The 22975-nt window shown below is 37.4% G+C and overlaps 1 protein-coding gene across 1 annotated transcript in view; it reads left to right on the forward strand.

The window, feature by feature from the left end:
* LOC118734681 (protein lozenge) overlaps positions 1-22347 on the forward strand; it is a 57212-nt gene extending 34865 nt beyond the window's left edge. Inside the window, exons 4-5 of the mRNA XM_036464388.1 lie at positions 21010-21204; positions 21377-22347. Of these exons, the coding sequence (XP_036320281.1) occupies positions 21010-21204; positions 21377-22347 (1166 nt within the window). The remainder of the gene's footprint in view (positions 1-21009; positions 21205-21376) is intronic.
* Positions 22348-22975: the final 628 nt, after the last annotated feature.

Here is a 22975-nt window from a genome sequence, read left to right on the forward strand (position 1 = left end):
AAAGCTTAAAAAAAACTAAATTTTTTTAAATTAAGTTTGCCTGTTATTTCTTCTGGGCATAGATTTTATTGATGTAGTTTTATAGAGACTTTTACCTTGGTGACGTGAAGCTCTTGCCTGAAAATACCCTTAGTAAAATTTTCCTAAGAATAGTTTACTAGAGCACATCAATCCTTTAACGAACTTCCGAACTTTTTGGAGATTTCTCAAAGTAAGGGTCAAACCTACCCTTTGAGGCGTTAGCTAATGGGTTAAAATGTTCTACGAAAATATTTCCAACGCAATTTTACCGCATAAGTCTTAACCTTCAATTTCGCTAGGATTTTTATTTTAACCATTTTTAAATTTTTGTGAAAACTACTTAGCCGGGATATGAAAACTTTAGAAGGCCATAGAATAAAAATACGAGCTAACTTATGGGGTATTCCATGAGTAAGTGAAACTTTGTGTCCAATTGTAGAGTAGCTTATTGAACATGGAATGCTTGATGAATCAATGCTCAATACCTGAAATTAACGTTTTTTCGAAAAAAAATTTAGTTATATTATTTTATTACACTGTAAATACACTCAAAACTTCAACATTAGAAAAGTAGTTGAATACGACAACATATTTTAATATAGAAGGCTCTGCAAAATCAAGTATTCACAAAGTTATTATTTTTTTGAAGGGGGGAATAAATGTCTCGATCTTTCTGCGCCCCGAAGAAGCAATATGGCATTGAAGAAAAATAGGCATTTAAATTATATAATAGGATAAAATCACTACGGTTTAGCATGTCCAACCCGTGACTAAAAAGTTTTAAACTTCGTATTGCTTAGTTACTACTTTAGGGAGTTTTCTATAATTTCATAACTAGAGTGTGTTTATACTAAGCAGCCCTATTTCATTTCTTTTATTATATTATAAGTACCTACTTAAGAGATTTTGAAACGTTTTATCGTGTCCCGCCCGTGACAATCATTTATAATTTTTTTCTAATGATGCCTAACAATAAAAAAATAAGTTTAACGTTTCAAACCTATGTTTAATGCCACAAAACTCTGAAGTACAGGTTGACTAAACACCATAATACTGTTGGTGGGCTAAGCGATGTAGTAAAAAATTTCGCGTGGCCAGCTCGAACAGTCAAGATAAGCATTACTATCTTAGAGACGCCAGAGAATTCTATGATGAGGGTTGCTTAACAACAATTAAAAGTCAATATTAACAATTACCTGAAAAGTTCCAACCAAGAAAATCTAGAAGTTCGCGAAACTTATAAATTCAATCCAATAAATAGCCTTTAAGTGACAAAGATATACATATGTATCTGCTTACAAGTATTCTAATGCAGATAACTTTTCGGATTAGACATCGATACACAAGATCTTTTCTGACGTTCTATGGTTTTAAGGAATAGCTAAATTTGAGCATGATTTGTCCATGAAATCAGTTTCCAAAAATAACTCAACTCGAGCCACTCTTAAGCCGGTTACTCAATGTCTGGTCAACACTAACAGCAGGTTAGACATCTCTATCGACGTGATAACAGTAGTCGATATACATGTTTAGCCTGTAGTTAGTATTAGTCAGACATACATAGCTATTCTAAACAAACTTGAAAATCATTAAGGCACATTCGAAATTTCGTTGCAATCAAATGCACCGTGCAGAAGTGCATTAGGAAAATGCATATAAAATTTCATGCGTTTGCAAATAATCCTTTCTTCCATGCATTTTAATACATCAATCTGGCGACTTCTAGCTTTCGTTTGGTATAACTATTGCCCCTAAAATAGATCCTGGGGTCAGCAGTATATCGTGCGTCTTACAATGACTCCACTGTCATAAAAGTAGGTCAATTGATCTTGTATTTGACCTCTAACATTTATCATACCTAATCTCTTTGATATGGATCTCACTAGAAGCTTCCTTTCATGAAGAAAATCGTACGTGTCCCACCCGTGACAAAAGTTGTCCCACCCGTGACAGGAGAATTTTGAATTTTTTAATAATAAACAAATAATTCTTATTATGGTTTGTGCTTTGTTGGGATTGCTGGTTCTTTTCTGTATAGTAAAACATCTAATGCAGATAGAAATGTTAAGTAAATTCACAGACTTTCCTTAAAATATATGTTCTCCAAAAAGCAGTGTCTTTTCTTTGTCCTACCCGTGACGGAAGAAACAGCTCAGAATTTTCCAATATAAAATCAAGTTGGAATATTTTTCGTATTTGGTAATAACTCGTATATTAGTGAACTAGGTGTAGCTTTATCAAAATGTAGAATTGCTTAGTACTTTATACTTAAATTAAAAAAGAAAAACTATTTTTGCTGTACAAATGTCCCACCCGTGACGATGGAATACCCCTTATGCAAATCCATCGAATGTTTTATTACTGGATATGTATACTTTCAGACAAAAGTTTGGAAAGTCCGGGTTTGTTGGAATTGCCGTAAAATTGTCGCACAGTAAATTTAATTTTGGATTCCAGATTACGGATCTGTATACAGTTATTCTATATATGTATATCTGGTAATTTTCCTATGATATTTTCATTTTAAGTTTGCATTGTGAATTAAAAACAAATTCAAACTTTAATACATATGGAAAATATTACTCATACGCCATGTACCCTAATGAACTTACATCCATTCGTGTCCGGACACATTTTTATTTGCACTCAAAACTTTTTTGTCGGAGAGGGTGCTGAAGCACGATTCATCATTCAGTTCGGCAAATTTTTTTTTTTGTTTGCTCTGAAGTAAACAGTTGATGGTTCTGAGAGGGAATAATACGTGCAATTCGCCATTGCATTTGCACATCGGCATATGTCTCAAATTTATCGAGAATATTGGCGTAATTAAAAAACTGTCGAAAGGTTAGTGATGCTTTCCTAGGAAATAACGACATTTTTCGTATTGTGCCGTTGTTCAGTAATACCAGTGGACTTACTTTCGTTTAACTACTCAAAAATAGTTATAAATTTTGTATTTTTTCAGTCGAAGCCTTACGCAATATTTGTAAAGCATTCAGAATTGGAAAGCTTACACATCTTCCCTACAGAATAACTTCAAATAATCCACAATAATAACGTTCCAAGACATATTATTGCTTAATTTTGAAATGCAAAATCTTTAGTTAGCTCTACTGAAAAATTGAAATTTTGAGTTGTGCTATTATTGCAGAGGATTATCGATATACAACAAAGAACTTAACATTAGCGACCCATCCCGAAAGTTATTAAGTTTCTCATCACCAAAGTTTATAGTTATCGAAATAAATCGGAACATGAATTTTTTCAAGTTATCCGAATGTATCGAGTTATTGAAATTGGTCAATGTTTATTGAGTTATCGAAATTTATCGAGACGTTTTAGATAAGTTGTCGAAATGTACCGGCAGTTATCGAGTCCTAAAAGTTTATCGAGTTATCGTAATTTATCAAGTTAATGAAATTTTATTTAATTTGACAATTATTTGATAATCAATACCTTTATCGAGTGTTAAAAATTTACAGAGTTATGGAGTTAACAAAATTTATCGAGTTATGATATATAAGTTTTAAATGATCGAATCATCGATAAACATTGATTTATTGAAACTTTTTGGTAGCTATCGAAATTTGTCGGATTGTGAAATGGAAGTTTTTGGAATTTTCAAAATTCACCGGGTTACAAAATTTCTAGAATTGCATAAATTCGTCGAGTTGTCACTATATTGTCCATTTATAGAGTTATAAAAGAAATTTGTCGATAGATGTGGAAATTGATGGAGCTATCAAAATCGAGTTATCGATGTATATCGAGATATGTAAACTTCTTAGTTATCGAAGTTTATTCAGTTTGTGAAACGCGCAGCTATCTAAATTTATCGATAGCTATCGAAATTTGTAGAGTTATCGAGTTATCGATATTTAGTATTTTTGAAATTCATTGAGCTATCAATACGTATCGAATTGTCGGAATATTTCGACTAACTGAAATGTATCGAGTTATCTAATTTCATAAAGTTTTTAATCTTCGTCGATTTTTCGAGAGTTATAGAGATACATAGTACCCTATGGTTCCCGTTTCATCCTAATTGAAATTTTTTTTTTATCTAGGTCTGAATTCTCCCCATTCCATGATTTGACTTTGACGCGTAATATGAGAGCCCCTGTATTGAATTACTTATGCGCAACATAAACATAACATAAACAACGCTTTGGTGAATGCTACTCGCATTCATTCATCCTATTTTGATATTATTTTGCCGTTTTCGCTCCAGCGTACACAATTTCCAATCCTAGCCGCTTTTTGTGTGACCCATATTTTCTCACGGACAATTGTGTGCTACAATTGTAGAGTTCGTTCATTTGACAGATTGCAATTCTACATTTCAGATACTTCAGACCAAGTTCATTTGTTTGACGGCCAAAGGGTTTTTATAAAAAATATTGGTTATAGAGAAATGTTTGCCCCGTTAAAATTAACGCTATTAAAATATTAAGAAAAAAAAAATTATAAAAATTTGTTTTCACTTTTTGGTTCCTAAGAATGAGATTTTCTTTATCGACGTGCTAACATCCCCAGGGCTCTAAAAGAATTAGAAAAACGGTACAATTTTTACAGTAACTGGCTCTCCTAGTACTTATAACTCTACTATGCATGTATGTATGTACAGTATGCAGTGAATATATAATAATTTTGTTTAGCTCCCAAACAACTACATAGTTTAAAATTCAGTAATCGGTTGAAGAAAAATTGTCTGATGTTCAGTAAAGGTATAAAGCTTTCGGCATAGCCTTGTTTAATTATATTTTCAGAATTTCACGTTGATTGTTCATAAAGTACGGAAAAAAGTTGGCTGATACGACATAGTTCCACCGGAAAAAGTCGCACGACCGGACTCAGTAGCAGTTACGTCAGCATATTATTGAAAAATCATTTCGAAAAATAAAATAAAATTATATTCATGCACCTATGTAGTTCAAAAGTCACTGCCGTAAAAAACTTGCAAGCGCTTTTTTTCGACGCTCACCTCTCAAACGCTGTGATGACTTAATGCTATTTTGCAAACGGACAAAAAAAAAGCAAAAACAAAAAACCACATAAATTCACACAAAACGATTAGTTTCGGTTTTTAAAAATCCGGCTTTAAGTTTGACCAAAAACGGTTGCGGTTGCCACAGCGCCTACATAAACAAACAAACGCGCGCAAGCACACAAACAAATACTTACCACACAGATGCTGCTAACAATTGAATGCTCTTTTTTTACTACGCATCTCGGGAATTCGTCACCGCCAAAGTTTGGCAGAGCAAAATGTGAAATGGCGTGTGGCAAATTCGATTATGTTATTACAGCTTTTTACTTGAATGGATAAAACACTAAAAGCAATAATGGTAGACTAAATAAAAATTTGCAGGATATTTTGGCTTTGCTCAACAAAAAAAAAAACAACACATGCAAACAAACAAACAAACAGATCGGTAGTAGTGCACAAATTAAATTAAATAGGCGACGAACGAGCTGAACCTCAGAATTGTACACCGAGCGGCGCTGGCGCTGGTGCTGCCCATTTGATTGGCACAGCCGAATAGCAGTGAGTGGTGGTGCTGGGACAGTGTTGCGTTTTAAAATTACCACAAATCCGCGCCGAATGCAAGCGCTGCTTAATTCAATATACATGAATATGTATGTACATTGGGGTGTTCCAAAATGCATGGGGAAAAATGAAACTCGGAAGTTTTACGCTCTCACCCCTAGGATTGTTCTATATCGAAAAAATTTACCCCCGTTTTTTTTTTGAAATCAAAAAATATTTAGAGTTCACTCAAAGCGCTCAAAGCGATTTTTTTATAGTAACTTTATTTTATCGGTCCACCAAAAACTGCCGAAAACCCCAGAAATGCAATGCGATGACCAATAAAAAATCTTTAGTATTAAAAAATGGTTAAATATAAAATTGGATATTATTATTGGAAGTCTCCTGAAAAGAACCAGAGATTTCAGATCGAAAAATTTGATTTTCAAGAATTCTATACCATTTCTATGAAAAGCTGTTTTTCCCCCATACAAAATACATGAAAGACTTTGAGCGCTTTGAGCGACCTTAAATATTTTTTGATTTCGAAATAAAAAATATAGGTATATTTTTTCAGTATAGAACAATCCTAGGAGGTGAGAGCATTAAAATTCCGACTTCAATTTTCTTTGCCAGAGACCGAAAATAACAATTATTATATTTTTTTTTCAACAATTAAACTTGTTGGCCATATTCCAAAATAAAAGCCCTTTCCTAATAGTAAATAAACCGCTCAACCAAGTTAAACCAGTTTAGTATCAAATGAAAGAGGACTAAAATAGCTTTAAAACTTAAATATTTAAACGAGGAAATCCAGCTATTGAAAAATATTTATATAAAAAAAGTTATTTAATTACCATAGAACAAACCTTGCGTCAGGTACATGCATTTCTTTGTATTAAATTATTAAAAAAAAAAAACATAAATAGAGGTTGAAACCTTCGTTCGTTGTTTCTGTTTAAAAGCTATTTAAGTCCCTTTTCATTTGGTACCTAATTTGTTTAATTTGGATTAGGGGTTTATTTATTATTCGGAAAGGATTTTTATTTCGGACTTAAAAAAAATCTGGCCAAGTTTAGTAGTTGAAAAAATAACTTCTATTTTCGATCCCTGTTTTTGGACCCCCCTAATGTACATACATACTCGTATACATACATATATAGCATAATATAGTACTTGTATATACATTTTTTTTTGTGAGGAGAGGACTGAGAAATTAACCAAAAAATATGCCCTTAAAAAACTATTCAGACCAATGCAATGTGGTAAATATTCTGGTTAATTTTATATGCGCATAATAAAAACATATTCATACACAAATAAGTAGGGGCGTGAATGGTTGACGAAAGGGTTGTGCTCTCACCTTCGATTGCACTAGCCATGTTGTCAGCATTTTTCCCTATTATATTTTATTATGCTACAAACGTTTTGTAAACTTTAGTACAAATTTACATATATGTATCTGCATTCATATAAATATATATATAGCCATGTTTGTTAGTCTGTGTTTTTTTGATCGCATTATTGGCATTTAAGCCGTTGACCACTTTATTTAACCAATGTTTGCATACTCGCTTAAGTCTGCATACATGCATGCATATGTGTGTGTGTGTAGATATATTGGTTGCAATTGCATCAAAAAAAAATTGTAATGCTTGACCAAAAAGGTGGCTGACCAGGAATGCAGCGAATAGTCGGATGCCAATATATAGTATTTAAATGCGTGCAGCTGCATACAAAGATGTGCGTGTTTGTTAATGTATTTAAATACTATTTACCCTACCGCCATTCAATGAATTTCAATCAACTAGTCCCTGCATTAGTGCGTGTTTATCGCTTAATATCGACAACAGAGAATTAAAAGCGCGCATGAGCATGTTGAGCAAAAAATATGTACATACATATGTATATGAATACAAAAAGTACATAGTTTATCTAAAAAATTTGCATTGGGCACTTAATTGGGGGCTTTAGAGCTCAAACTTCACAACTTGCGGGAAGAAAACTTCACAACTGTCTAGTTTGGAATCCATTTGGATCGGTCTCGATTTCCACATTTTTAAACCTAAGTAACAGAAAAGCAGCTTACCCGTGGACTGCTTTCACAGCAATCGCCTAAGTTTGGCTGGGAGAACATATGGAGATAGTTTCCGCTTTTTGACAAAGGGCAATAATCCATTTTAAGGAGTACGCCATTGGAATCATATCATTTTAACCAGAATTCTATAAGACCATGAAAACAAGCCGCTTCCTATACCAGAATATAATTGAGAAAGTCCGAAACGTCCTTCGAAATCGCTGTCAGCACATTGAAGAAGCCTAACTCTAAGAGTACAACTCCACAACAAGCTTTTTGGCATTCAGCAATAGCATAATTGTGTAGCAGAAAGTCTGAAGAGTGTGAAACGCCTGAAGAGCTTGTTGTGGAATTGTACTCTAAGCGCTTGAATTGCTTCAACTACAGCCCCTGTTAGGTTAGGTTAGGTATGCTGGCAAGCCACCTTGGACAGCTAATCACTGTGTACCAGGAGCAATGTTGAAGAACATCGCAGTCTAGTTAGGTAGAAAACTTGCTCGCAGCAGACTAACCCGCAGTCTTTTCAGGACAAGTGGTTCGAAGAAAATATGCTCCACAGTCTCGCTCGTTCTGCGTCTTCTACAGATCTTATCATTGGTCAGAGCCAGTTTAAAGGCGTACGATGACAGCAGGCAAACTCCAGTTGGAACACCCACCAGTAGCCTAACGCCCTTCCTCTTAAGGAAAGAAGAAACTTCATGAACCCCATTTCACACCCTCTGCACATATCATGATCATGGACAGGTCGAATTCCAGTTTAGTCGGTTGGAGGCAATCTTCTCTATTAGCGTGGTTTCCGACAAAGCACCCTCTTTGGCAAGCCTGTCGGCCTCCTCGTTGCCCGTAACGCCGATTCACCCCGGGAACCCAGTACAGATGGTCGTCAATATTGATACGTAGCAAATAACGAGCTGCCCTGCACTCCGCCACATTTTATAGTAAGTGCTCTGAGGTAGTAGCGCCTTTATCGCAGCCTGACTGTGCATACATATGGAGATTCAACTGCTTATTCGGTAGCTCCAACGTCCTTCTTATGTCCAATACTTCCGCCTAGAAAAGGCTGTAGTAGTTTGGCATTCTATAGGATTTGTTGAGGACGAGCTCCTCGCACATGACTGCCGCCCCTACGTCCTTCTCTTCGATCCACCTCTATTGACATTCTCCTAGCCAGCACTCCTCATGCCCTCCCAAAGTGCATGCATATAATGCTAGCAGGCCTCTTCTAGCATTCTCCTCCATATTGAGGCGTAGCGATATCTTACCATCGACAATTATTTTTGGTGAAGGGTACCAGATCTGTATTTTCTGCGTTGATACTAAGCCCCACTTCGATTGCCCAAAGATGTATCACCCGTAGTGCTTGTCTCATAAGTGAGCTGAGTGTGGACAGACATTTTCCGCTTACAGAAATATCATCGGCACATCGGTTTTAAAGAAACGATATTAGGCGTTACCACTTCTGCCCACCTTTGGCAGGCAGACCACACTTGCAGTTTTAATTAAGTTAATAATGTCTAAAATGCAAAGTATACCCAAGACTGCAATCTCATTAGGAAATGAGACGAATGCGACCACTAATTTACAAAGGCGAGAAAGGCATATTTGTGTAAGCTAAGAATTCTCCCTCGTGATCTTAAAACAATTAGACAGGACCTTTCTTAGCCTTTCTGTCTCGCTGGAGCTTTCGATTCCACTACAAAAATTCCGCCATGAGCTTCTTTTTTTGTAGATCTTTAGAAGATCCCTGTACTTACCCCAACACTCGTCAGAGTCAGCACATTTGTTTTAAGAATACTAAGTTCAGGGCTCCACCAAACGGGCTTTTTTCTTTCCTTAACCTTCCTGACAGGCCTGCTTAAAAGCATAATTTATTAATTTAAACAATCTGTCGTTCACCCCTTCTAGGCAAACCCAGCCTGCTCTCAACCAGTTTGTGAGTCTGGGGTTCCAGAAAGAAGTGTTTCTTAGGAATTTTTGGCAGAAATAGTAAATCCTATATAAGCATTAGCCGAGAAGGAGGGCTTGCCACGGGCTCTCCATCCTGTCAGCTCTATGCCAAGCTCAAAACAGAAAGCTAAGTCAGGAATGTTGTACAACGTTGGTCTCACTTATGTGGAAACCTTTCCGCTATCCGCATCCGTCCTCTGCGCTGGACTACTGCCCTGGACATAAGCAAAATAATTGATAAATTAATTTTGCACCACCAAAGGGGCCTTCAGAACTCAAAATCAACTCGAAATTAACTCAAAATCAACTCGAAAACCAAACTTTGACCTGAATTGCTATTTTTTGCAGCCAAGTTACGAATACGACGCTATTGAACCAATTGTAGGAACGGAAAAAATTCCTGTGAGAACAAATATGGGTGCGAGGAACCGATGGCCAAAGATTACTGCAATTCTGAAAACAACAGCAAAGTAGTGGAGATAATGAACTCCGGTCCAAGTAGAGCACGATGGAGTCTAACTTCCGCTTTTCTACTATAGGGAATAGTACGTTATGAAAAGAACGAAACTACTGAAGCTGATGGCTTGCGGCTAGAAGTTGATAAAAACATCGCATGTATGCCCATCGATTAGTTGTTGAGGTTCTGTCAAGAGCACTTTGTAAAAGGCTTGATAAGTTTTAGTTAGTTAGTACGTGTTCAAAACTAGTCGCTGCGATCAGACTCAGGGAGCTTGGTGCTTCGTCTTTGCACTCTAAAATGCTTGAAGGCTTCGAGTTCCCTTTTGAATCATTGCGCTTCTGGAATTGTTATTTTTTTACTCTAACTTCATATATCTGAAAATCTGATGGAAACTTTATAATTTTGGATTAGTAATCACTATAAAAAGGTCAGCTTTCACATTTGCCACACCAAAATCGATGTCGCCCCGTGTATTTTGAAACGCCTTAACAACGAGTTTACTCATACGCCCAGGTGTACACAAATACGTCCAGATGCAGACAGAAACAGACGTATGAATGTAGAGTTGCATGTGTCTGCTTGATTTTCCATGCTCTACATGTAAATTAATGCGTTTTCCGCGCGACAGCGCTGCAACAGCTATTTTCACAACGACACCACACAATCGCACAAATGTCCCCACAAACTCACACACACCCAGTACCTGATGCACATTAATATATCAATAATTTATGTGCTTTTGCTGGGCTTATTAATGTATTCCTAAGAATTAAATTATGATTTTAAAAAGCATTTAAATTAATGTTGAAAGCAGTCAATGCATTTGAATGCAAATTAATTGCATTAAATTCGTTCGCGATTTTGCGATTTGCACGCGTTATTTTTTTTATCTTTTTTGCTTTAATATTACACATCGGAATAATCGGAAAATTGGCAATTTAAAATTTTTGTTATTTAATATGATATCGTCAATGCATTTTTAATCAATTATTTGGTTGTTTAACTACACACGCACATCAGAGTTTTAGTAGTACATTCATAGGTAGTAGCTCAGAGCAGTTTAAAAATTTAGCGACCACTCTGACCGAGGTGTTTGTGTTGGCTTGGAGTTGGCAACTGGTAATTAAATTTACTTCACATTAAAAATGCTAAACGAATTAGCCATGTGAAATGTGACTAATTGTATGAAATTAAAATTTGGAAATGAAAAAATTTAAAATTAGAGTAATTGGATATTTCTCATTGAATAAATTAATAATTTTAAAGTATTTTTAGCTTTTGAAAAATGTGGTAATTTAGAATAATTATTATATAAAGAACGGAGTTAAATTAGTAAATTGGAGTAAGAGGGGCTATAGTTGGGTCTTTGACTGATCGCATCGAAACGGAAAGAACAATCACACTGCTGAAGCTCAAAGAAAAGGGTGAACAGTTTTTTCGCCAGCACCTATAAGTCTAAATTGGGCTTCTTTTGGCATCATCATAATCATCCAGAGCACCCTTTAGGCTTACCATTTCATGGTCTAGACAAACCTAAACGGCTACTTTATACGTTTGTATAACTAAGGATTCTCCGAAACTACAGAATGAATTGCGTTATGCGGCCTTAACTGGTGACTAAATAGCAAGGAATGAAACCGATTCAAAATAACGTTCCGGTTTGGGTTTCGGTTTTGCCAAGTGTTTCGGTTTCGGTTTTGGTTTCGTTCTTCAAAATTTATTTCGGTTTTGGTTTCGGTTTCGTTCCGGTTTCGGTTTTTCACAGAAATTTTGTTGATATTATTTAAATCACAATGTCTTAAACGTTGAGGAGAGAAAATCGAAAATTACAGTTCACTGATAATATCAACACTAGGTTCTTTCCCTAACAATCCGGACCGGATTTGGTAATTAGAGAATAAGAGAAACATTTTCTTTCAAAAATGGAACAAAGTTCAGAAGTACGGAAACGCAAAAACCCACATTTCGTGCCCAAAAGTCGAGAAACAGCTGATTCACGTTGTTCTTGTTTTTGTCACTTATACCATGTTCTGACCGACATCGGAAACATGTTTTCGTTGCTAAAACTGGTTTTCGACCTAAAACTTGTGTTTTCGTCCATATAAAATCTGTTAAACGAAAACCAGTTTTCGCTGAAAACTACTTGAAAACTCACTTTCCACTCATTCCAATCGGTGTCTTCACTAGTTTTTTTTCGATTATTTATCGAAGTGGAAGTCATATTTTATCATCTTTAATACGCCATTTCGGATTTATTGTTAATTGCCTGGCCAAAGCAAAATAAGAATGAAAGTTAAAGGTTGTAAATGAAAAGAAAATGAAGGAAAAATGATTTGGTTGTCGGTCAGAACATGGTATTAAATGCAAACACTTGGAAATTGAATTTTGGTTTCACAAATTTGATTTTAAGTACATAGATTGAAAATACATCAACAGGCCACTCACTTTTCCTTAAAAGCACCAAGTAAATGCAGGCAACATGTAAACACAATACAGCTGATATGCACTTTGACACTTTATCCATTTTTACTCGGAGAAAATTTCGGGCTGTTTCGGGCAGGAAGAAGAATACACTTACGATCGAATACGCTCGAATTTTCGCTCTCTATTACCCATTTTGTTGAGTACAGGCATGATTTCTGGGCTATTTTGGGCACACGCGGGATCTCGCATTGCGTACGGGAAAGAAACTACTTAAATATAATTAATCGATTATCGATTCACAACAACAAATTCATCAGCAGATTTTTGCGATTTTCTTTTTCTTAAAAATACGTCTCTCTTTCCTCTCTTTTCCCGGTATCGCTCAAAGGTTGCGCGCCCTTCAATTGACAATAGGTTAGCTTGGTATGCCGCCTATTCCTCTGCAGCAGCTGCACGTCACTCTTCTTGACGGAGCTCCCGTCGGTGGCTTGTTGAGCTATTAGTCATACCAGCTGTACATGTGTGAGTGATAGTAGCCAACCACTGTTTCGAAGCCGGTGCCTGGTCCTATTACCTGCCACGTTCCGATGCGCTGCGAAGTCGATAAAATATCTTCGTGGTCGGAAGTGCTATCATCCAGGCTGGGATATCCCTACATAAGTAGAAGAACTCTTTGGTCCCATCGGCCTTCTCCTCGGAGTGCGCGCACAAATGGAGCTGATGTTGTCGGTCTTAGATTTGATGCGGATAATTCATTCGCTGATGGGGTGAACCTAGAATGAAGTTGACGAGGCTTCCTCTGCCCAACCACACATACAACACGTACTGTCAGCCAGGTCAACAAAGTTTCGTAAAAGTTAGGGGGGGGGGGGGGGGGGGAGAATCAAGGATATTTTGACCTTTTCATTGGATCTTGTTTACCTAGATGTCACAAGCCTAGCGCACAACCCATTGCTAGACGTGTTTTTAAAGATGCACATTTATATAAAGAGCCTCAATGGGGCGGAAGGTACGGCTTGAGTATAGTCGTGCAACTGTAATTGCATGTCCAGAATAACGGTTATGCTCGATGCAAGTTTCTACCAGCTATTTAAGTGATTTTTCATGCACTTCGTAGAGCAAGAACATGGCTGAGAAGCACGATAGGAGAGGAAAGACTTTCTGGTCTAACAAACCCCGCAAAACGATTGAGAAAATTATACTAAATTGAAAAGTTTGCTGAAAATCCACGACGCTCATTACTGGCATAAAAATAATTGAAAGCAAAATGATAAAAAAATAATAATTGGTATATTAACCTTGGCCCCCCTCCCTTACTTTAGATCCTGCCTGTAAAGACTGGGCTGTGTAGCAAGAAAATAAGTGAAACGTTTAAATATTCATATGCCTTTAATTTTTTCCCCAAAATTATTATGAGACTGCAACTGGCAACGCTAGTGAAATCTCGACGCCGGCCAGATTAACCTAACCTAACCGTAATGGATTCCCAGCGAAAATAGCATTGAACTTCATTGTCATTCTTTGTGGTAGCCAGTAATTTTAAGCCACGCGTGTTCAGTGCAAATATTTCCTATTAAAATTATTTTAAATTAATATTAAATATCTTTTTTTTCCATACTTATTTACTACTTAACAAGAATTTTAGCAAAATAATGCTGATTTTGGTTAAATAAATCATATATTTCAAAGAAATTTTTATTTATTATTTTTGTAAATTTCTGGAAACCGATTGAAACCTGTGATTGAAATGGTTTCAGTATCGTTCCTTTTCAGGTCAAGATAACGGTTACGGTTTCGGTTTCGGTTTTGAAAAACGAAACGGTTTTAAACGGTTACGGTTTCGGTTTGGGTTTCGGTTTCATTCCTTGCTAAATAGTATCCTCGGCACCTCCCATAGGCTTTAAAATTTTAAACAGCTTTATTTTGGAACCAAAAGTACCATGACTTTGGTGCGGAGACATTTATAAGTTAGATGCTTATAGGTAGGTATATACAGTGAACGTCAAAAATAAGTATACCCGTACGTTTTGAGGATGTTTTTCATACTTTCTCAGTTTCGTATTAAACTGAAATCTGGCTACTACGGCAAACGTATAACGGACTATGATTTGAGAGTATGCACCTGGAATATCCGTTACAAATTCGGTTTTGGATTTGTGGTGGGATAGATTCTCTGTCGCTGAGTACTGGTGTTCACCCCGGTGGAAGAACGTCTGGCCACAATCCCCATCAAAGCGATAATTCAATATCTTGCTCATCTGCGCCCATGCTCCGACGGAAGAGAAGGACGAGGCGTCCAAGAATCTCTTCTATGAGCGCTTGGAGAGAATAGATGGTCGCTTTCCTCGAACCGATATAAAACTCGTGCTTGCCGATTTCAATGCCAAAAAGGGAAAGGAAAGGATCTTTGGAACCACCGTCGAAAAATTCAGCCTCCACGAGGAAACGAGGCCGAGCCCCCAGTCTATGACGATGGACTCGATGTCCCACCGCCTGACTTTGACGAGGTACAAATAGCGCTTAATCGGCTGAAAAACAACAAAGCTGCTGGAGCTGATGGCCTGCCAGGCAGACCATTTAAGGACGACGGCGATCAGCTGATAAGGTGCATGCATCAGTTCTTATGCAGAATATGGTGAGATGAATGCATGTCCGACGACTAGAATTTAAGTATACTCTGCCCAATCCACAAGGCGAGCACGCCGTACGCGAAAACTACCACGTAATCAGCCATCAAAGCATAGGTTACAAGGTCTTGTCGAGTGAGTGCATTGTGAGAAAGACTGAAACCCACCATCAACGAACTGATTGAACTTCAACAGGTGTTCACAGTACGCCAAATTTTGAGGAATATCCGCGAAAAAAAGATCGACACACGCTATCTATTTGTAGATTTCAAAGCCGCTTTTTGCAACACGAAAAAAAATGTCTTTATGCCACGATGTCTGAATTTTATATCCTAATTCGGCTGTGTAAAATGATCGTACAAAAATCACAGTCTATAAGTCACTCTTCATGCCGGTGCTGGTGTATAGTGCGGTAGCATGGGCAATAAAAACATCTGATGAAGCGTCTCTTGGAGTTTTCGAGAGAAAGATTCGCGGAAATTGTATGATATAGACAACGATAGTGCAGCGAATTAAAATTCAGCGGCTCCGCTGGCTTGACCATATCGTTCGAATGGACAGAAACGCTCCTGCTCTGAAAGTCTTCAACGCGGTCCGCGATGGTGGTAACAGAGGAAGAGGAGGCCCTCTGCGTTGGAAATACCAGGTGGAGAAGGACTCGCCTTCCCTTGGCGTCAATTGCCAAAGAAGAGTAATGACTGGCGTGCTGTTTTGGACTCGGCCAAAATCAAATTGGCGGTCACAGCGCCAGAAGATGAAGTTTCATGTAGTATGATAAAAGTTTGAGGTGCAGATTTTAAGTCGATAAAATGGCCGTTTATTTGTGAGATTTTTTTGCACAATATTTTTTTATGAAATAAGCCACGCAACACCCTCAGCGAGATAAATTCTCAAAAATCAACAAAACTGCAAACTCGAAATTTTCCTAAGAAATCGAATTGAAATGTTGAAAACTTCTTGCATTTTCTAAAACTCTGTATGCAATTAAAAAAATTTATTTTTGTGGTTTTTGTTGTTTAATGCACTATATCTATATATAAATACGCCACAAGAAAATTTTGCAATCCCTTTTTGAAGGCACCGTTCGCTCGATTTCAATGAAACATACACCGATTTAAAGGATATAACTTCCTCTAATCCAGAAATGTTAATCCCAATACATGGGGGCGTGGCATTTTACTTACTTACGGTGCAAAATGGTAGGTACTGGAAAAATTGGCGTGACATCTCCCACACAAACTTAAATTCTCATTTCGCTTTTCTCTGGAACCGCTTATGTTAACGTCCTGAAATCTGACACAACTATTTGTGATATCAATAACGTACCTCTGGCGAAAAATGGTAGATAATGGGAAAGGGGGCGTGGCACCGCCCACAAAAACTAAAATTCGCATATCGCCTATCTCTGGAACCACCTATTATAAGGTAATGGAATTTAATACACCTACATTTATACACATACAAACTCGTAAGGATCATTCAATTAGGCACCATTTTCTCCCAGATTTTAAAATCGCATTGAGTGATTGTTGTTTTGTGCAAACATTTTCAGAAGAATCAGTGTGTATGTCTTCCAATAGGTGGCGCAGGGATTGAGAGCTATCTTAACTTAACTTGGTAGCCCAGTCGTGTGTTGAAAAAATATTGGGCTTTGGCCCAGTCTTGACAAATATTGTCTTTTGTTATAAACCTTCAAGATACTTTCACAACCGTTAACGATTCTGATGAAAAAAAGAAAAAGTTTATGTAGATATGGATAATCTAGTTTTTAACCTCCAAGAGGCTCTCAGACAAATATAATCGAAAAACCTGTGAATTCGCTATAAATAGGTCCATTCCTTATCTTTTCGGACTAAAATCTTAAAAGTGTCAAAATGCAAGAGCGTAAGCAAAATGCGCTCACTAAAAGAGAATAACAGGAGAAAGTAAAGGAACGCAAAAAACCAAATTTTTAGTCCAAAGAATGGCAACAACAAACTAACGTAGAAAAGAAATGTATGTACAAAACACATTCACACAAGCACAAGCACAATAAACACTTACTATATCAATTCTTTTTTGCCTCCTTCCACTTTCAATTCACTTTTTTTACTTTCTATGTAGATTATTCTCACTTTTTGTGTACTCTTTAATTTCCGTTAATTTAAATTCAGTTGAGTTTGACACTTTTCAAGATTTTGCCAGCAAAAATTCTTCTGACTAAATCTGACTACATCGGACTGAAGAGAATCACTCTCACTGAGTGTTGCTCTCTCACTTTTCACTGACTACTTCGGACTTTTTCTGACTATTTCTGGGAGATAAAGAACGCAACTAATTATGCTGGTGAACTTCAAAATAGTAATTCGCATAAAGGAGTTAGTATTAGTGGCAGGTAAAATTCAAAAGTGTATGAAAAAAGATGTCGAATTTCGACAACTGGGCGATACTAGTTTTTTTAAATAAGTAAGAAAAATTTATATATACTTATACTAATTTTTGATGATCACTGTATGTACATGTTGGACTTCACACAAAGGCTTGACATTTAAATAAGTACAATATACCAAATCTAAAAGATATGTACCAGTGTACCAAACTGAAAAAATTTTTCAAAAATGGTGCATTATGACCAAAATTGTAGAAAGTTTGGTTGAAAAAGAAGTAAGCAACTAAAAGTTAAAACAAAATACAAAACATCTGGTAAAAACAATTTTTTAAAAATTTGCTACCGCCCTGCCTGCCACAGTGTATTCAACACTTCATATGCAAGTAAATTATTTGCGTTTCTGCACACGTATCTACATAACTATGTGCTTTTGATGAAACATTCAAGTCAATAGCATTAATAAAGCCACCACAAAATCAATATCCACTATTTAAAGAGTACCGAACCCACTATGATGCGTCTACGAAAAACTAATTAATAATTTCCGAATGAGCTATTAATTAAGCCTAATTACAATACATAACGGCGATAGCTTTGTAAAATCACAATAAGCGTTCAAAAGCACGCACATTTAGCACAACGAAAATCAGTTAATTTAGTTAGGCGCCCGCATAAATGCATACTTCCCCTGTATGTAGTTTTTGTTTTACAACCATACGCCATACGTGTTATGGTAGAGCAACAAATTTTTGAAACCATTTTTAACCTCCAATAATAAAACAAGGCATATCACAGCGGTTAGTGGGTGTGTGAAAACATTTACGTACATACATATGTGCATGTGTATAGCCATTCGTGGAGCCAACGCCAGCTGACTAGTTGGCAATATGTACCAATAACAAGAGCAACTAAATATAGGTTCGTGTGAGTGTCACTCTTGCTGAAAAAACTTACACTGACCATCAGTACTTTTTTTTCATAAATTGTTAACTACTGATGTTATCGATGCTGTTTTTGTTACTGCTTTTGAAGATAGGCTAGATACGAGTAAATACAAACAATATATAATATGTACTTCTGAATATACATTAGGGTGGGGCAAGAGAAGTAAACTCGGAACTTTAATGCTCTCACCCCCTTCAACCGAATTCTGAGATAGGGTGTTTTTCAATCGAATTCTGAAACCAGGCATGGTTGAAAATTTTTTTTAGATAGGGCATTTTCGAACTGGCTGCCGAGATAGGTCTATCTTCCACTCAGCCATCGATATGGGGAAAAAACAAGTTTTCGTAGAAATGGTATGGAATTCTTGAAAATCAATATTTTTCGATAAGAAAACTTCGTTTCTTCTCAGGAGACTATCAATAACAACAATTTATTGTTTATTTAACCATTTTCTATTTTTAACTATTTTATAGTACCCCTAAAACTCAAATGGGTCCCCCATTGTCTTAGATTTTTAGGGGTCTTATAAAAACTAGGTAACACTAATAAAATGGTTAAATAAACAATTGGGTGTTGTCCCAGATAAAATACATGAAAAGCTTTGAGCGCTTATTTTTTTAATTAAAAAAAAAACGGGGTACACTTTATTTCGATATAAAACAGACCTTGGGGGTGAGATCATTAAATTTCCGATTTACTTTTTCACATGTTTTTAAGGAAAACCCTAATGTATGCACATATTGGTATTGTTTCCATGGACGTCGGCGCCTACTCATTACCCACACATTGCCAATAGCCAACAGTAGTCCAAACCAATCCAATCCAATCAACAGCCAACCCGCATAATGGCCTCATTCATTTACACGCACTCCGCCATGTTGACGTAATTAGCGGGCCGTTGCCTCGTTTATTTCACATATCCATATGTGATGCACCAAGAATGATATACATATGGATATACCAGAGATGTTGCGAATATTTGCTTTCGCATTCGTTATGCGAATGATTCGCATCATTTTAGACATTCATATTCGCATATTTTGCGAATGTGAATGTGTACACGGGCAGAGAGTCCACTCTAATATTTTTGTAATGGCTCTAAGTCTGTCTAACCAGGGTGCGGAAGCTTTTAGCTTCAGGCGCTAAACGGTCAAGTAGTATATCAAGCAACATTGATGGGCCTTCAACGAGTACTGTTAAAAGTTTTATAAGCAACCTAGAAATAATTTTAGAATCCTCCAGCGAAAGCGAAGGCTCGGATGTAGAATCTGGAGATATTTAAAAATGTGAAAGTAAAGCTCATTTGAAGGCCTATCTTAAAGAAAAACCAGCTCATCTCGATGAAAATCCTCTCGTTTGATGGAAAACTAAACTAAAATATGACAAATTGACAGATCTGGCCCGCAAAAATTTGAGCACTGCACCCGCCAGCGTTCAAAGTGAGCAATTGTTCGGGGCAGCCGGCCTTATATGCGAGCTTCAAAGAAATCGCCTCATGGGAGAAAAGGCAGCAAAATTACTTTTTTTTGAAATATGCCCCTTATGAACTTTGGCTTTTAGATTAAAACACTGTGAAGGTTAAGCACACGTTCAATGTTTTAATAATTTACAAGTAACATTTAAGAAAAAAAAAAACGCGGCTTCAATTCTCATATAAAAATTCAAGACTGTCGTGAATTTCTCCATAATCCAATGATCGAATTTAAACCAAATTAGTATGGGACCACCTGTGAGGTACCAACTTTCCTAAAAAAAAAAGAATTATTAAAATCGGTTAACGTGGTCCAAAGTTATGCGGTAATATACATAAAAGAAATAAATATATATTCCGACGAATTGATAACCTTCTCCTTTTTGTGAAGTCGGTTAACAAAATTTTTAAGTAATAAAAACGATGACTTAAGTTGATAATAGCTTTTTTAATGTTATGCCTACCATTCGCATTCGCACGTTCGCATTCCGAAAATTCGCATACGCATTCGCGAATGTCAAAAATATGACGTTCGATATGGATGTTTCGTATGTAGCATATATGTATACATATTTACAAACATAATTGAAAAATGTATAGGCTGAAGCGGCGAGTGAGTAATTTTGATATGCAGCGGTTGTATGTGGTGCTGCTGCCATATACTCGTAGTTACATATGTACATATCGCATACCGTTTTCAAAAGAAGCACAACTCAAAATTTGCAATTTTTGAAATTATGCGATAAAAATATACACAGAGCTTTTATTTGTCTTTCAGTAAAAGCTGGAGCAAATTTTTGTCATAATTTGTTAAAAAACCTAAGGTAAAGTCTCCCTTGCCCATATGATTGTCAAACCCATGGAATAATTGTCTAAGTACTGGAGGAAATTGCTAGAATTTCTCAATCTATCTATTCAAAAGTGGATTTGTCTATAGCTTCATCAATGCGAAAATTTTATTCCACATTAAAGAGAAGTCAATGTCGGGAAAGCCCTTGTTTATTGAAAAGCAAATATGGAAATGCTTTACGTTTTTTATAAGAAACCTTATACTCGTACTAAATACTATTAAAGACACGTGAAAAAATCTTTTAAACTTAGATACACTTCATATTTCATGACCACATCCAACTTTTCAGGTGCTGGTAATACACACTGGGGTTACGGCTCAGCATCTGCTTACTCACCATACTTGGCTGGTAGTGGTCTTTCCTCCTGCACAACTCCATCATCGGCTCAATTTAATAATCCAGCACTTGGCTTTACCTGCTCCTCCAACGATCAGTCAAACAATCAGGACTTTACGGGCGGCACAAATCGCGATTGTGTACCAAGTAAGTAGTTCCAAAATGCGAAAGGCTATTCCATTAAAAAATATACGTTTTGATTTCATCTTATAACGAATGTTTGATGCTCTGCACTGAGAATGAAAGCAAGAAGCAAATAACGAATAATTTTTACTTTAAACTAATGCTTACCTCTTTTTTATTCTTTTTTCACTTTTAGTGCTACCCGACTCTACGGCCACCGATTTGGATCAGCATTTGAGTAACCTGGTTGGCTCTACCACCGGACAAATGACACATCACAGCCTGCTGGGCTCCAGCGGTCAATCGGCAATTTCCTCCACCGTCAATGGCGTCGGCGTCGGTTCGAATTCGATTTTGGTGCCACGCTATCATCATAGCAATACCAACAACGATTACAATGTACACTCCAGCCAAAATGGGCCACGAAGTTTGAGCGATTCCTCGCAAGCCGAATCGCCGGTACAGGAAGATCTGCTCACTACGAATACACCAAATTTAGGAGGTGGTGGTGGAGCAGGCGCTGGCGGTGGCGGCGGCGGCGCTGGTGCCAATGGCTCAAACAACGGCAGCGCTAATGGCAGCAGCGGTGCCGGCGGTGGCAGCGGATCTAACTCTTCAGCGGCAAACAATTCGCTTGTCGGCGCCAACCAAAACTTTCCCGGGCTGGTAAATCAGACACAGAACCCCGCCGTCTATAGTGGTGGTAGCAGCGCCGGCGTTGGTGTCGGCGTAGGCGTGGGCGGTGGAGGTGCAGGCGCAACCGGTGCTGGCTGTAATGGTTCGCTCTATCCCGTGCTGCCGGCAAGTCTACTCTACTCTCAACTCTACACAGCGGCCAATCAGACACATGGCTTTCACTCGCATGCACTAACACCCACACACGCCTCGCCCAACTCGTCGGTACACGGCGCCGAACTGCAAAGCGTTATGGATCATATCAACAATGTGGGCGTGGGAGTGGGTGTGGGCGTACGTCAGCAGCACAACATTATGGCCGGTGGTGGTGTAACGCATCCGGGTGATCTGACGTTGATCGGCAATTGTGGTGCGTCGGTGCGAAATATCGAGGATGGCAGCAATACGCAACGACAGGTCGCCGCATTGGCTGCACATCGCGGACACCACACACCCACCGATAATGGGGGCAGCGTGTGGCGGCCATATTGAGGTCAGGTGCTCTGGTGCGGCTCGGCTGTCCTTTAGTGTTACGAGAACCTGGAGAGCGAGCGTGAGAGCGCCGGCACCAGTGAACCGACAAAATATTGGTATGGTTGAGGGAAGCTGCGCCTTTGGCATGGTGGTGTGTGTGTGTGCGCGAGCGAGAGGTGAGTGGATGCGGGAGAGATATGAATGAGTGTGTGTTCTGGGATTATAGTGCAATAATAAAACGAAGGGGCCGCGGGAGGGGTGTAGTTCGCAGGCGGTGGATTCAATGCAACGTACTGTATATATTTCTGTAAATAATTAAGTAGTAGAATAATGGAAAATTTTAAATGTGAAATTGTAAACATTTTAATGCTTAGTAAACTAGTCCAATTTGTTTATCAAAAAATGTTATGAGCAAAAACTTATATTAAAGATGATATTCAAATATTAAGTTGTAACTAGAGTTTACTATCAGTAACCTATACACGTAAGTCTCTAAGAGTCCTTAGCAAATTAATAAATACAAACTTTTTATTTAAACTTTGCAAACAAAAAATACGCGTAAATAATTAAAACTGAAAAATCGTGAAAAGATTTAGTCTGTAGTAGATAAGCATGAAAAAGTGTTATATATTATGTGGAAAGAAAA

This window comes from Rhagoletis pomonella, unplaced genomic scaffold, assembly GCF_013731165.1.
Source record: "Rhagoletis pomonella isolate Grant_MI unplaced genomic scaffold, Rhpom_1.0 Rhpom_scaffold_00002, whole genome shotgun sequence".
NCBI classification, from domain to species: domain Eukaryota; kingdom Metazoa; phylum Arthropoda; class Insecta; order Diptera; family Tephritidae; genus Rhagoletis; species Rhagoletis pomonella.